Source organism: Pan paniscus, chromosome 8 (genome assembly GCF_029289425.2).
Source record: "Pan paniscus chromosome 8, NHGRI_mPanPan1-v2.0_pri, whole genome shotgun sequence".
Classification (NCBI taxonomy): domain Eukaryota; kingdom Metazoa; phylum Chordata; class Mammalia; order Primates; family Hominidae; genus Pan; species Pan paniscus.
The window spans coordinates 132,648,555-132,665,553 of NC_073257.2; the positions used below are offsets into that span (position 1 = coordinate 132,648,555).

Sequence of the window (16,999 nt, forward strand, 5' to 3'; positions counted from 1 at the left end):
AGACAGGGAGAGAGCTGGAGAGAATCCCAGCCCTCATGGTGATTACACCTGGGGAGTGAATTGGTTGGTTCTGTGAAGTGAGAGCCACACAGTAGGTCATCAATATCAGTTCCTATCCCCCTTCTTTTGTAGCCCCCCTAGTTATCTACTAGGCACATAATAGAAGCTGAGTAAATACTGCGGGTTAATGGACATGTCAGCTCAAATAAGAGCAGAGCTTTGCCACGATAGGCAAGCCGAACACCCTGGGGGAGTAGAGTGACCAACTTACCCTGATTTTAAAACTGAAAGTCCCAGGCAAATCAGAGTGGTTGGTCATCCTACTGGAAGAAGAAGTGAGGTTCCTACAGCATCTCTGCCTCCCACCTAAAGCACTGAGATTCAAAACTGGGAGACCCTCAAACTCAGCTGGGGTGAGGGCTGTCCACATTCCTAGCTGCCACTTCACTGTGACCTAGGACATCCACCCAAGGGGAAGATAAGATATGTCTCCAGCAGTAAGAGGAGTTAGGCATGTTAGCACCATCTGAGATAGGTAAAAAAAAAAAAACAAAACAAAAAAACAAAAAAACCAGGGGAAAACCTGCCACCCAGACCTCAATATTAAATTTGACTTGTACCTCCTATCTGCGAAAGCTACTGCCTGATTATAGAAGTGTCACATATATGGTTTTGTTTTGTTGTGTTTTGGCAATGAATTTATATTAGAGTCACCCAAGACTCCTCTGATGCCCTGCATGGGGACATGCCTTCAAGTGCCGTTTTACAGACATTTTCAGCTATTTTCAGCCATAGGTAAGAATTTCAAAAGACAATTTTGGCAGCTATAAAGGACACTTCTGGGCAATTGGGGAAACTCGAATATATATATGGACAATTAGATGATATTCATTCAGGTGTGATCACGGTGGCATTGATTAGATAGAAAAATGTCCTTATTTTTTAGAGGTACATACTGAAATTTTAGGGATGATATGTTGTCTGTAATTTACTTCATAATAATTCAGAGAAGAAAATTGGTAAATATTAAGACAAAAACAAACCATAGTAATGGAGGATTTGTATGTAGAAGGTGGTTTCCCCAACTCCACATGGTGAAATAGGATGAGGTGATGAAGGTTTTTTTTTTTTCTTTTTTTGAAGGAGTCTCTCTCTGTCACCAGGCTGGAGTGCCGTGGTGCGATCTCAGCTCACTGCAATATCCACCTCCCAGGTTCAAGCAATTCCCCTGCCTCAGCCTCCCAAGTAGCTGGGACTACAGGCGTGCACCACCATGTCTGGCTAATTTTTTGTATTTTAGTAGAGACGGGGTTTCACCATGTTGGCCAGGATGGTCTCGATCTCCTGACTTCATGATCTGCCCACCTCAGCCTCCCAAAGTGCTGGGATTACAGGCGTGAGCCACCACACCTGGTCAATGAAAGTTCTTAATGATGAGGTTGGTCAGTGAAGAGATTGTTAGTGTTCATCCCATTTACTATTAGGGGATAAGAAAATGGGTAATTCTTTTTATTTTATTTTATCTTATTTTACTTTAAGTTCTGGGATACATGTGCAGAACGTGCAGGTTTGTTACATAGGTATACGTGTGCCATGGTGGTTTTCTGCACCTATTAACCCATCATCTAGGCTCCCTCCCCATCCCCCCCACACCTCACAACAGGTCCCATGTGTGTTGTTCCCCTCAAAAATGGGTGATTCTTAATTTTCCTAATCTCTCACCCCAAAACATGGTTTTAATGCTAAAGTCTTTGCAATTTTTTTGAAGCCTGAAGATTTCTAAGGCCGGCCTGCTACAAGAAGTGCATCTGAGTGAGCACAGGTTGGGGAGCTAGAGGGAGCTGGGCCACCACACTATTGTTATGGCTGTGGGACCTTAAGCAGGTGGCAGAACTTCATGGAAACTCAGGCTCCCTCTTTGCAAAGCTGGGATGGGACCACATGAAATGCTATGGCTGCAGAGCTGGCCTAGGACAGGTTAGATAATCAATGAATGAAGATTCTCTTGCTGGGATGTAGGAAGGAAAAAAAAATGTAGTTTTTTTTTTTCAATGTAAAGCAAAGAAAGAGACCTGACTACCAAGTTTAGCACCAACCTTCCACGCCTGTGGGATAGTTGTATTAATACACTGAATTAATAGTTACTGGAACCCAAAGCTGTCCCAGGAACTATGCATCACAGGAAGTAGCCCTGTGACATTTACATTATAAAAATTGTTTCTTAAAGTTAAATCAACATAGGCAGATTTCTATTATTAATTAGCCCAACCTAGATTTCTATACAAAGGAAATTGAACTTAATATAAGTTGGATTCATGTTTACCCATTTCCAACCTTAAGTATAATGGAAATTACTCCATTGGTCGAACAGATACTATGGGCCAAACACATCACTAGATGCTATTAATTTTCATCTTCAGCAAAACCTAATGAAGTGGATATTACTACGCAATTATACCCCACTTAGCAGAAGTAATGAATATCAGATAGGTGAAATCTCATGCCCAAAAGCCATAACTGAAAGACAACACTGCCAGCACGATGACGAGAGGCACTATGACCTTGCCATCCCACCGACTGTTCCCCTTCTGGCCCTGCTACCTACAAGCCATAGACTGCTCTGGGTCTCAGTTGTCTTCCTTGGTAACATGAGAATGATGATGGGAATGAGCCCATGGGATCCTGAGGATTAAATGAGCTAGTGTGTTCATCCATGCAAAGCATTTAGAACAGCTTCTGGCATGTGGTCAGTGTTCCGGGAGATGAGGCTAATGGATTTAACAAGTAAAATCTGGCCAGCAGACCCTTTATGTTGCCTTCATAGTGAATAAACTGGTGGCTCCTATCATCACTCTCCAATGGGTACAAAAATACTGTTAGATAGAAGGATTAAGTGCTGGTGTTTGACAGCACAATAGGGCAACTACGGTTAACAATAGTTTATTGAATATTTCAAAATACCTAGAAGATTTGGACTGTTCCCAACACACACAAAAATAATACATGTTTGAGGTGATGAATCTCACGATTACCCTGAGTTCATCATTACACATTGTATGCATGTTTTAAAATATCACAGGTACCCCATAAATGTGTACAATTATTATATAGCAATAGAAAGAGAGGGCTGGAAAAATTCAAGTCTTATTCCTCTTGTTATGCTCTTCAGTAGGGCTGAGGCTGGCCCGTTCCTGGACTTCTGGCCCCAAAGGTCATTGTTCAGCCACAGCACACCCTCTGGTTGGCTTCATCACTGGCTTTCTCTGCATATTAGAGTGATCCAGACCTGCTATGCCTTACTGGCTGTACTGCAGAAAAGCTTTCTATGCCCTGACTATAAGGTTGTTAAATCCTTAAAGCTTGTTAGGGCAGGGCTTCAAAACTCTTGCTTGGGGTTAATGGGTTAACAGAGAGCAAGCTGCCTCACATGTTAAGAGGAAATTTCTGTGGCTGAGAATACCTTGAAAGACAGAGTTTAGCCAGGAACTCTTGAGGATAAACAAGCTTTGATATATTACATTGTGTGCACATAAATGAACACTGGTCCCCTTTCAGATACATTCCAGCCATACTACGATGGATGAACTTAGGTTGGTCTAGGGTTGGTGAGTTTCTTAAAATGTTTCTGTGTTTGTGCACAGCACAAGGGTTCCAAGCTGAGTTGGAATATAGGATGTGAGGGAAGTGGTGCATTGCGTTGTCACAAAACAGAAGAAATGATTCAAAGAAACAAAAAGAGAAGTATTTCAAAAGTAAAAAGGGGAATTTCTTCCAGTCACAGACATAAATAGAAGAAACAGTTCATTCCTTCACTCACTCGCCTATTCGTTCAACAAATGCTCATGGGCTTCTTGTGTCAGGCTCTGTGCAAGGTGTGAAGATAGATTAATGAGCAACACTTGGTTCCTGCACTCAGGACTCCCACTCTGGAGAGTGAAGGCATCCATCATTGATTATGTTTGGCCTTGGGTACCACCTCTGTGTGCTGGACCTGCTTTCAGCCCTGAGGGGATGGAATAGGGCCTAATCTTTTCCCACCCTCAGGGCTGGTAGTTGTATCTTCCTTGGAGCTGATGAGATGGTTTGAGACCTTCCTCGGAGTAGAGACAAGACTGTCAGCCCCTTATATCCCCACTCCTGCTGCTTTGCAGTGCTTCTGCCCAGCTCCTCCTTGCTGAAAAATGTTGTGGGGAATTGCAAGACAGGCCACCCCTAATAATTCATATTCTCCTTCTTCCTCTCCTTCCTTCCCTCTAAAGAAATGAATTACATATCCCATAAGCATATATAAAGAAAATTAAATCTAATATATCCCTAACCCATCATGTTCATGTTTATATACTCTCTGTGCTTATTACTGGCTACTAATACTCTTATTGATCTTAGCTTAGACCAGGAATTCGAGGGTGGAGATTTTAGTTGCTGTTGTAATTGACATAAACATCCTTCTGCCTACCTATTAGATGACTAAAATCCAATCAAGTGATTAGCATTTACTGTGAACCTGCTACGTGCCCTGCACTCAGTACTATGAACAACATGGAAGAAAGATAGGCACGTTGTTCTGACCCACTAGCCACGTGCCCAGCCAGTAGCCCCAGGCTGAGGATGAGCTAGCACTCAATTAGAACAAGCCCAGAGCATCGCCTCCCTTTCTGTCCCAACTCAATCCTCTTGGGCCCTCTCACCCTCCACTTTCTGAAGAATCCCTGATCCAAAGCAGGACATTTTGACACAGCTGTGTTGATATGGCTATTTTGCTTTGAGGTATGTTTTATGACATAGTTGCAATGTGTATTACCAAGAATTATGCACAGCAAACACTTCTAATCTTTTTCTCTCCCGTTCCCACCCCCACTTCGTCTGGGAGACATTTATTTTTCTGCATTGTCTAAACTGCTTTTGAAGTATTGTCTTCTATTTAGTGGTGTTTTCTTCAAAATCTGTTAGAATGGAATTAGTCTTTATGGATATGTTCCTGACTTCCAAAAAGTCTTTATAAATTAGGTTAATGCTATTAAATATAACTTACGTATACTACTGGGTACTGAGAATGATTAGAAGTGTATTTGAAGCTTCCCTCTGCGATTTGGGGAAGAGAGTAAGTGCTTCTTTTTAGGAGACTGAAAGGCAAATGGCACTGCGGAGACAGGAGGATGGGGAAGGCCAGCTTCTTTTGGCGGGTCACAGGGGTAGGTCGAGATGGTTTGGATTTGGGGAACTTCTGATTTTGTAGGAGTAGCAGAAACTTCTGGCACTCACTGACATGTGGCCTTGACCAAGTCCCTCAACTTCTCAGAGTCTCAGATTTCTTATCTGTAAAATGGGCATGACAGTGTCCACTGAAACAAGGTGACATCGGAGAGAATAAAAAATAAGGTCTTTAAAGCTTTATGGGAACAGCCTGAAAAGAAGCTGGACTGAATTTGGCTTAGTCTCACCTCACCTGGGTTAACACTGTCCCATCCCGGTGTCATTTGAGGCTGGATAATTCAGAAATCCAACATGCTTCATGTAGAAATATTGCCTGGGTCTCTCACTGAGACTATGGGATCAGTCCACCTCCCTGTAGGTGAGGTTGAGGTCCCCACTGTCAGTCAACTTAAGGGAGGTTGGTCTGGAAATTGAAGACTCAGAAGAGCAGCCTTTGATGGGGATGAAAAGAAGGAAATGAAAACCACCGCCTTCACCCTCTCCATCAACCCAAGGTCTCTTGCACATATCCAGGAACTTCCCGGTGACCGGGGCACCAGGGAATTCCCTGGAGAGGCAGGCTGGGTTGCTCTAATTCCCTTTCTTTTCTCAAATCCTTCAGTGATGTCTCTTGCCTGGTTTAACTGAGGAGTGTAACTGTGAGGGACAACAGGAAACAATTTTCCCCGATGACTATTCCTGCTATGCCTCATAAAGCCCTCCTTCCTGGCTCTGTAGAGACCTCCTAAATGTCAGACACTTTCCTTGAAGTCACTTCATCTGGGTAATAAGATGTGGTCCTGCCCATTTTTGAAGGTCAGGCTCAGACTTAAGTGAAAACTGCCCCAGGTCCAGCCAGGTCTGGGAGGAGGGGAGGAGCCACAGATTACTTCTTTATGCACGGGCCCCTCCTCCTGGCCCTAGGGTTGGTTGGGTAGGAGAGCTGGGTGAGGGGCTGGAGAACAGACTTCTCTCTGGTGACTGCCCTGCTGTGGCCGCTCTCTCCTGGGAAGCATCTCTGGTGCTTTAGCTTATTTTCTAGGCCCCACTAGAGGGTCTCAGTTTCTAGCTGCTCTCCCAGACCTGGGTCCTTCCTATGTGACTTGGCCTCATCTTCGCCCAGCTGCTGGTGGCCGCACACCCACTCTCCTCTGATGTTGGAGTGGGGTCTCCTGCAAGTCAGGTGACCAGTCATGCCCATCTCTCAGAAACTAGCACTTCAGTGGGGCAGCCCCCTCCCCCCAACACTGGGCTGGACATCAGCTCATATCCCTCCCCAACACACAGGGCTGGACATCGGCTCATCCCCCACCCCACACACACACACTGGACTGTGCATCAGCTCATCCCCCCTGCCACACACATACTGGTCTGGACATCAGTTCATCCCCCTCCCCACACACACACTGGGCTGGACATCAGATCACCCCCCTCCCTAACACACTGGGCTGGACATCGGCTCATCCCCCTCCCCCCACACACACTGGGCTGGACATCAGCTCACCCCCCTCCCTCACACAACACACACTGGGCTGGACATCAGCTCATCCCCTCCCTCCACACACACTAGACTGGACATCAGCTCATCCCCCTCCCCCCACACACACTGGGCTGGACATCAGCTCATCCCCCTCCCCCCACACACACTGGGCTGGACATCAGCTCATCCCCCTCCCCCCACACACACTGGGCTGGACATCAGCTCATCCCCCTCCCCCCACACACACTGGGCTGGACATCAGCTCACCCCCCTCCCTCCACACACACTGGGCTGGACATCAGCTCACCCCCCTCCCCCCACACACACTGGACTGGACATCAGCTCATCCCCCTCCCTCCACACATACTGGACTGGACATCAGCTCATCCCCCTGCCCCCACACACACTGGGCTGGACGTCAGCTCATCCCCCTCCCCCCCCACACACACTGGGCTGGACATCAGCTCACCCCCCTCCCTCACACAACACACACTGGGCTGGACATCAGCTCATCCCCTCCCTCCACACACACTAGACTGGACATCAGCTCATCCCCCTCCCCCCACACACACTGGGCTGGACATCAGCTCATCCCCCTCCCCCCACACACACTGGGCTGGACATCAGCTCATCCCCCTCCCCCCACACACACTGGGCTGGACATCAGCTCATCCCCCTCCCCCCACACACACTGGGCTGGACATCAGCTCATCCCCCTCCCCCCACACACACTGGGCTGGACATCAGCTCATCCCCCTCCCCCCACACACACTGGGCTGGACATCAGCTCATCCCCCTCCCCCCACACACACTGGGCTGGACATCAGCTCATCCCCCTCCCCCCACACACACTGGGCTGGACATCAGCTCACCCCCCTCCCCACACACACACTGGACTGGACATCAGCTCATCCCTCTCCCTCCACACATACTGGACTGGACATCAGCTCATCCCCCTGCCCCCACACACACTGGGCTGGACGTCAGCTCATCCCCCTCCCCCCCCACACACACTGGGCTGGACATCAGCTCATCCCCCTCCCCCCACACACACACTGGGCTGGACATCAGCTCATCCCCTCTCTCACACAACACACACTGGACTGGACATCAGCTCACCCCCCTCTCACAACACACACACTGGGCTGGTCATCAGCTCACCCCCCTCCCACAACACACACACTGGGCTGGACATCAGCTCATCCCCTCCCTCACACAACACACACTGGGCTGGACATCAGCTCACCCCCCTCCCACAACACACACACTGGGCTGGACATCAGCTCATCCCCCTCCCCCCACACACACTGGGCTGGACATCAGCTCATCCCCCTCCCCCCACACACACTGGGCTGGACATCAGCTCACCCCCCTCCCCCCCCACACACACACTGGGCTGGACATCAGCTCATCCCCTCCCTCACACAACACACACTGGACTGGACATTAGCTCACCCCCCTCCCACAACACACACACTGGGCTGGACATCAGCTCACCCCCCTCCCCCCACACACACTGGACTGGACATCAGCTCATCCCCCTCCCTCCGCACATACTGGACTGGACATCAGCTCATCCCCCTGCCCCCACACACACTGGGCTGGACGTCAGCTCATCCCCCTCCCCCCCCACACACACACTGGGCTGGACATCAGCTCATCCCCTCCCTCACACAACACACACTGGACTGGACATTAGCTCACCCCCCTCCCACAACACACACACTGGACTGGGCATCAGCTCACCCCCTCCCCACACACACACTGGGCTGGACATCAGCTCATCCCCTCCCTCACACAACACACACTGGACTGGACATTAGCTCACCCCCCTCCCACAACACACACACTGGACTGGGCATCAGCTCACCCCCTCCCCACACACACACTGGGCTGGGCATCAGCTCATCTCTTCCCAGCGTAGCTCCTACTCAAGTGGTGGGAAAGAGTTCAGCAGCCCAGGGACTGAGTGGGAAATGGAGCATTAGTTTTCTCTTCTCATAGCCAGTCACAGCCTTGATCCCCTTAGAAGGGCTTCTAATCAGGGGAGCAGCAGGAAGCCAAGCGAGGCCCTCCTTATCCTCTCCACAAAGCAGAGGAAGCTGCACCCCCTTGCTCCAGGCATCCTTGGAGACAGAGGGCACGCTACTGAAAAGCCACCTCCCCATAAACTCCAAAGGGAGTTGAACTGCCCACAGCTCACTAATTTTGCTGTTGGTTATTTTTTTATTGAGGTATAATTCACGTTCCATAAGATCCATGATTTTTAAGTGTACAGTTCAGTGGGTTTTAGGACATTCACAAGGTCGTGCAACCATCACAACCATCTGATTTCAGAACATTTTCATCACCCCAGAAAGAAACCCCAAAGCCATTAACACTCGCTTCCCATCTCCTGATCTCTCCAGGCCTTGGCAATCACTAACCTACTTTCTGTCTCTAAGGGTTTGCCTATTCTGGACATTTCATACTAATGGAATCCTAGGATATGTGGCCTTTGGTGTCTGGCGTGTTTCACTTAGGTTAATATACTTGAGGTTCATCCACATTGGAGCATGTATGAGTACTTCATTCCTTTTTATGGCTAAATAATATTCCCTTGTGTGGAGAGACCACAATTTATTTACTCATTCATTAATTGATGGATATTTGAGTTGTTTGTGTTTCAAACTTACATCTTGGGACACTTTGAAACCTTTATTAGGAAAAACTTTGGATCTTCACACCACTATTTTATTGGCTAACGTTACAACCAAGGTTGTTTTGTGGTAGGCAGATGAAAGCGTGGAGGAGGTGTGGGGAGAGCAGGTCCCTCTCCTCTGCTGGGTCTGTGCAATGCCAGTGAGGCTGCCCTTCATGGAAGCAGCTGAGACAGCAGAGCCAAGGCCCCAGAGCAGTTATGGGCAGCAGAAAGTGTTTAGTGTGGGAGCAAAATAGAGGCTGGAACAAGTGGTGTGTGAATAAGCCAGTCCTCTGGGGAGGGGAAAAGCCCTGCTTTGCAGCATTTGCTAATTTCCATGGTATAAATACTCTCGTTGTGGCCAATTTCAAGCTACAAACTAGGTGACGCTGAACACAGACTTGGGAGAAATATACACCATGGGGTTGGTACAACCAGTTCCAGGACACCACTGGGCTGGAACTCAGCTTCCTGCACATGGATGAGAAAGCAGCTCCCTAGGGACCTCTGGGAAGCAGCTGGAGACTCTCAGAGGGGATCAGTTTCCAGCAATAAGGCGCCTAGCATCTGCCCAATGTGTGTTTCCCTCCCCGATCTCGTTCCAAAATACCAGTCACTTTTCTTTTTTTTTTTTTTTTTTTTGAGACAGAGTTTCGCTCTTGTTGCCCAGGCTGGAGTGCAATGGCATGATCTCGGCTCACTGCAACCTCCACCTCCCAGGTTCAAGTGATTCTCCTGCCTCAGCCTCCCAGGTAGCTAGGATTACAGGCACCCACCAACATGCCCAGCTAATTTTTTGTATTTTTATTAGAGACGGGGTTTCACCACGTTGGCCAGGCTGGTCTTGAACTCCTGACCTCAGGTGATCCCCCACCTCGGCCTCCCAAAGTGCTGGGATTACAAGCACCAGTCACCTCTTTGAATTAGGCAGCAAAACCAGAGCATTCCTGGGCAACTAGCCTTTGGTTACTCTAATGCTTCCTCATCATGTAGGGCCACGTAAAAAGCCCTTCTACTCACTGCAAGTCCCTGACTACCCTACCAATGGAGGAATGTGGATTGATGAAGTGTTTGGTCATAGCTGAAATACAACCCTCTTGGAGCTTCTTTGGAAAATATATAATAACGGAAATGATAGATCGGCATTAAATAAAGAATATTGTATAATAGTTCACAATCCTATGATAATAGTTCATAGGCATATAAAATGACAAGTGTTGAAACTGGAAAAAGTCTGATTCTTAATGTCTACACCCGTATAGTCCAGTATGGCAGCCACTCACATGCGGCTGTTAAACAACCGAAATGTGACTAGAACACATTGAGAGGTGCTATAATATACACAACGCATCTCGCGTGTTTAGTAAATTAAAAAAATGTAAAATATCTCAGTAAGTTTTATAATGATTACATTTTGAAATATATGTTTGCTATATTGGATAAAATAAAACTAAATCATTTAATTTCACTTGCTTCTTTTTACTTTTTAAATTTTAAAATTTACATTTTAAATTGCATGTGTGACTTACGTTCTGTTTCTATAGGATAGCACGATACTAGATACTATTGGACACCTCTTAATCAATTTAAACAACAGGAGCTACATTTATTAGGTTTTACTATGTGTCCAACACCAAATGAAACTATTTATGTATATAATTTTATTTAATCCTTTCAACTTTTTGATAGGACTCGTTATCCCTGTGTTATAAAGGAGAAAACTGAAGGTCAGAGAAGTTAAGTAACTTATCCATGTTCACACAAGGAGTCTTAATTCAAATCAGTCTTTGGCTCAAAAGTCTGTGCTGTGATGCTTTTTGCTAAAGCAAATGAAGGATTTCCTAATCTCTAATAGACATATACGTTAATGAGAAAGACAATTTGTTAGCAGTCTGTTTGTTTTGGTAACTCTATATTTTGGTAGGATTTCAAATTTAGAGAAAAATTGTAAGAATAGTACAAGGAACTCACATGTACATGGTCCAGACTCACCATCTGTCTATAGGCTAGGGATAGAGAGAGAGAAAAAGAGGATTTTTTCCCCTCAAACCATTTGGGAGTAAGTTGCAGACATCAGGTCCATATACTCCAAGTACTGATGTGTGTGTGTGCTTCCTTAGTACAAAGACATTCTCTTATTTAGTCACAATCCAATGTTCAAAATTAGGAATTTTAACAGTGATATAATACCATTTCCCAATGATAGTCCATATTCAGATTTCATCAGTTGTCCCAATAATGTCCTTTTCAGCTACTTTCCCCCATTGGTTCAGAGTCCAGTCCAGGATAATGCATTAGATTTAGTTGTCACGTCTCCTTAATCTCCTTTAATCTAGAACAGTTCCTCAGCTTGGTGTGCTGCTTGACTCTGATATTTTTAAAGAATGCAACCCATTATTTTGTAGAATGTTCTTTAGTATAGTTTATCTGGATTCCTTTAGGATCAGAATCAGGTTTTGCACTTTCAGCAAGAATATTACAAAGTGTTCCTGGTCTCACTCAGCACATATTTGCTAGCTGCTTTTAAATATTGTTTATGAGACTTTAACATAAAAGTAAGAAATAAGTCTTTCAAAAACATTTCTAGATTTGGCCCAAATATTCCTGTGCAAAACAAGTGTAAATGTTAGGTGTAAAATATAGACAATGATAAATATGGATTATAATAATTATAACATGGCTATATTTTCATATTTTCCTGACCCTGTATAGAAAACAATTATTTTTAATTCAGTCTAGTCTAGCAATTTGAAAGATTAGAATATATGAGTTGGCGATGGATAGATAGGAAAAGAGAGTGAGTATAAGGTCATTTAACCACTAAAGATGGTTTAATTTCAAGGCACCTGTTGTTTAGAGTAAAATAATTTCTTTGTTCTCCTTTCTCTTTCTTTTCATTTCAATTCATATGATAAGTGCTTTGATTAGAGTCATCAAACTGCCATTGCCAGATCCACTGCTATGCTGCAAGATGATGGTGTTTGTTCAGAGTTAGCAGCAAACTCTTATAATCTCATTTCATTCAAATGATGTTTTTATTGCAAGATGTAACACCAGCAACCTAAACTGTCTCTGACAGTCTCATATTTTTCTTGTTTAAGAAACAGCTGTCAAAAGGATCTGTGTGAGCTGAGCAACTGACAAATTACAGGAAAATTATATTTTTAATCAATCACTTGCCTAAAGTCATGGAATGTGGTTTATAGTTATCCAGATATAACGCCATTTAGAAACCTTTTCTTTCATCATAGGGCATCTAGTAATTTTTATGGTTTTCTTCTTATCCTGTGGCCAAAAAAAGGATGTCTAAGACAAATGCACTTTAAATATAAAGATACAGACTGAAAGGAAAAGGATAGAAAAACATATACCATGCAAAATGTGAGCTTAATAAACACGATGTGGTGTGGCTATATTAATACCAGTCAAAATAAATTTCAAGGCAAGGACTATGAATAGAGATAAAGCACATTTAATAATGACAAAAGGGTCAATTCATCAGAATACATGACGACAAAAGATGTATGTGACCTTCAAAATATACACAATATATAGAGAAATTCAAAATCCACAAAGAAAAAAATGGCAGTGTTAAAGAGAGAAATAGAAGTAATTGGAGATTTTAACACCTCTTGTTCAATAATTGACAGAAAAAATAATAGGACAAAAAGATGGGTAAGGATATAGAAGATTTGACTATCAACAAACTTGACCCAATTGGCATTTACTGAACAGTGGTAGAATACACATTCACTTTTTAAGAACACACAGAACATTCACCAAGAGGCTATATACTAGGTTCTAAAATGTCTCAATAAATTTCAAAATATTGGCTCCCTCTCCCCCTTCCCCTCCCTCTCTTTGCACGGTCTCCCTCTGATGCCAAGCCGAGGCTGGACTGTACTGCCGCCATCTCGCCTCACTGCAACCTCCCTGCCTGATTCTCCTGCCTCAGCCTGCCGAGTGCCTGGGATTGCAGGCGCGCGCCGCCACGCCTGACTGGTTTTCGTATTTTTTGGTGGAGACGGGGTTTCACCATGCTGGCCGGGCTGGTCTCCAGCTCCTGACCGCGAGTGAGCTGCCAGCCTCGGCCTCCCGAGGTGCCGGGATTGCAGACAGAGTCTTCGCTCACTCAGTGCTCAGTGTTGCCCAGGCTGGAGTGCAGTGGCATAATCTCGGCTCGCTACAACCTCCACCTCCCAGCCGCCTGCCTTGGCCTCCCAAAGTGCGGAGATGGCAGCCTCTGCCCGGCCACCACCCCATCTAGGAAGTGAGGAGCCCCTCTGCCCGGCCACCCAGTCTGGGAAGTGAGGAGCGCCTCTTCCCGGCCGCCATCCTGTCTAGGAAGTGAGGAGCATCTCTGCCTGGCCGCCCATCGTCTGGGATGTGGGGAGCGCCTCTGCCCCGCCGCCCCGTCTGAGATGTGAAGAGCGCCTCTGCCCGGCCGCGACCCCGTCTGGGAACAGAGGAGTGTCTCTGCCCTGCCGCCCCGTCTGAGAGGTGAGGAGCGTCTCTGACCAGTCCGTCTGAGAAGTGAGGAGCCCCTCCGTCCGGCAGCCGCCCCGTCCGGGAGGTGGGGGGTCGCCTCTGCCCGGCCGCCCTGTCTGGGAAGTGAGGAGCCCCTCTGCCTGGTGGCCACCCCGTCTGGGAGGTGTACCCAATAGCTCATTGAGAACAGGCCATGATGACGATGGCAGTTTTGTCAAATAGAAAAGGGGGAAATGTGGGGAAAAAAAAGAGAGATCAGATTGTTACTGTGTCTGTGTAGAAAGAAGTAGACATAGGAGACTCCATTTTGTTCTGTACTAAGAAAAATTCTTCTGCCTTGGGATGCTGTTAATCTATAACCTTACCCCCAACCCCCTGCTCTCTGAAACATGTGCTGTGTCCACTAAGGGTTAAATGGATTAAGGGTGGTGCAAGATGTGCTTTGTTAAACAGATGCTTGAAGGCAGCATGCTCATTAAGAGTCATCACCACTCCCTAATCTCAAGTACCCAGGGACACAAACACTGAGGAAGGCGGCAGGACCCTCTGCCTAGGAAAACCAGAGACCTTTGTTCACTTGTTTATCTGCTGACCTTCCCTCCACTATTGTCCTATGACCCTGCCAAATCCCCCTCTCCGAGAAACACCCAAGAATGATCAATAAATACTAAAACAAAAATTAAAATTAAAATTAAAAAAAAATTTCAAAATATTGAAATCTTTAAAAGCTTATTTAGAACCATAAAATTAAATTAGAAATCAATAACAATAAAGTATCTAGGAAGTCTCCAAAGGCTTAAAAATTAAACTACCCCCTTGTAAAAAATGCACAGGTCAAAGAGGAAATTATAAGCATTAAGAAAATATTTTATACAGAAAAATGATTTTAAAACACATATCAAAAATTCAGAGATTCTGCTAAAGCACTGACTTAAGAGAGATGTATAGCTTCGAAACCACCTTTGCAAAATTATGATAGAAAAATCTGACATGGCTGATTCCATCTCACTTCTACCCTCACAGGCTAGCTGTTTTTGCTAATTCCTGGGCATGGGCCAAGCTAACTTTGGGAGAAATTTGGTTTATATTTTAAATAACAATAGCCCTTCCCCAAAACTAAACTGACCTTGTAAAACTAATGAAAGGTCATCAGGTTAGGAGAATGAGAGGGGCTGGAATTCTGCTAAAATGTAAAGTAGGTAAACAATTACAGCCATTTTCCCGGAGGTCACAAGATTTGCAACTTCCCCAATTACTCCTTCAGATAACATTACTATTGTAGAACCCAAGGTTGGCTTTTTGAAGTGTCTTTTCAGGGTTTTGCACTTCTAACAACCAGATGGCCCCATCTGGACCTGTGACTTAACCAGTTCTGTGGCCCCACCTAGAAGCCGACTCAGCTCATGAGGACCATATTTCATACCACCATCATTGCATCCCCAACCAATTAGCAGCACCTATAGCCTAGCCCCCTGCCCACCAAACTATCTTTGAAAAACCTCTAACCTCCAAGCGTTCAGTGAGATTGATTTGAGTAATAACTTCGTCTCTCACCTGGCGTGGCTAGTCTCATGTTAATTAAACTCTTTTTTTATGGCAATGCCTTGAGTCTCTGTGAATTGATTTTGTTTGTGCAAGAAGAACCCATCGGGCAGTTACAGATTTAAATCTGAAATCATTGACTTGAAATATTTCTTCTTTTAAAATATGTTTTCACATTATGAAACTAGGAAAACATGGGTGAATTAAACTCAAAATAAGTTTAAGGGAAGAAAGAAAGATCAGCAGAAATCAAAGAAGTAGAAAACAGATAAATAAGAGAAAATTAGCAAGGACAATAGTTACTTTTGTGAATAAAATGGTAACATTGATAACCCCACAACAAGACTTCACCTGAGGGTTGATCAGAGAATCTGAGCCAATATGAGTGATACAGAATATGGTAGGAATCTGACCTCATGCAATTGCGCTGTAAACCAGAAATAAAATTCTAAGCCTCTCAGCCAACTGATGGATGTTCCTCTTGGCCAAGGGCATTCCAAAGCAAACCTGAAGAACTATTTAATGCAAGGATGGAAAGGAGTGGGGGGGTCAGACATGCCTCATTGTAACCTCTTCCCTGTGGAATTCAGGCACAACTGATCAGCATTAACATTAAAACAGAGATTCTAAGACTGAGAGAACAAACTGTTTGTAGCAATAAGATACCAAATTCCAACCTGACTCTAGTATGGTATTGCGTGACAAGTAGCAGGCCCTGAAATCAGTCTTTTGTCCCAAAATATACTTATTTGATATATTTTGAAATGGTCTTGCAAAGCTGTCTCTTGTGGGGGAAATTTACATTCTATAGAGAATCCCCTGTTCTTTCCAGGTCTTTTTCTGATCCTGAAGAGGTTGGCTGAGATTCTAGCACCTTTTAAGGGTCTGAATAGAAAACATTTGCCATCTATTGCCTCTAAGGGTGGCCACCTATGAGACTTCATCTACATAATAAGAACCCTGTTTTCCACAGTCCTTTATCTTAACCCAAACACTCCTTTCTATTGATTCCAGGTCTTCAGATAACCAATTGCCAGTCAGAAAATCTTTGAATCCACCTGTGACCCGAAAGCCCTCCCACTTTGAGTTGCCTGCCTTTCCAAACTAATGAACACCTCATATGTATTGATTGATGTCTGTCTGTAACTTCTGTCCCTCTAAAATGTATAAAATCAAACTGTAAAACAACCACTTTGGGGACATGTTTTCAGGACCTCCTGGGGCTGTGTCACAAGCCTTGGTCACTCATGAATAAACCTCCTTAAATATTTTATAGCATTTGACTCCTTCGTTGACAGGGGTAACTGGTTAAACAGTCTATGTGAAACAAGTGCTTTGGTGTCCAAAGCCTATAGAGCCATCAGTCAGGAACAAAACCTGGACTAGAAGTGGGAGAAATCCAGGATAAACTGGAGCCTCGGAGGACCCACCAGGATTCAGGGGCACAAGCTGGAACGTGCATAGGCCTTTCACTGCCTCTGAGCGTCCAACTTCAACGTCTCAAGTGAGCTGCTGGTGCTCTTGTTGTACAGCTGCATAGGTGGCTCAACCAGGGTTGAGAAAAGCTGGAGGCAGAAGCCCAGAAATGAGGGGAGCTGTAGACCTGGCTCTTGCCC

The 16,999-nt window shown here is 45.2% G+C and overlaps 1 protein-coding gene and 1 long non-coding RNA gene across 4 annotated transcripts in view; one reads left to right on the forward strand and one right to left on the reverse strand.

Annotated features, from left to right (window-relative positions):
• Positions 1-15,441, forward strand: part of PLPP4 (phospholipid phosphatase 4) — a 343,809-nt gene extending 328,368 nt beyond the window's left edge. Inside the window, exon 7 of one of the 3 annotated variants that reach the window (XM_055093395.1) lies at positions 13,241-15,441. In XM_055093395.1, coding sequence (XP_054949370.1) covers positions 13,241-13,620 — 380 coding nt within the window. In that variant the 3' untranslated portion in view covers positions 13,621-15,441. The remainder of the gene's footprint in view (positions 1-13,240) is intronic. The other 2 variants (XM_055093396.1, XM_055093400.1) reach the window with 2 other exon arrangements.
• LOC130540567 (uncharacterized) overlaps positions 1-16,999 on the reverse strand; it is a 92,877-nt gene that overhangs the window by 24,610 nt on the left and 51,268 nt on the right. The window lies entirely within an intron of this gene.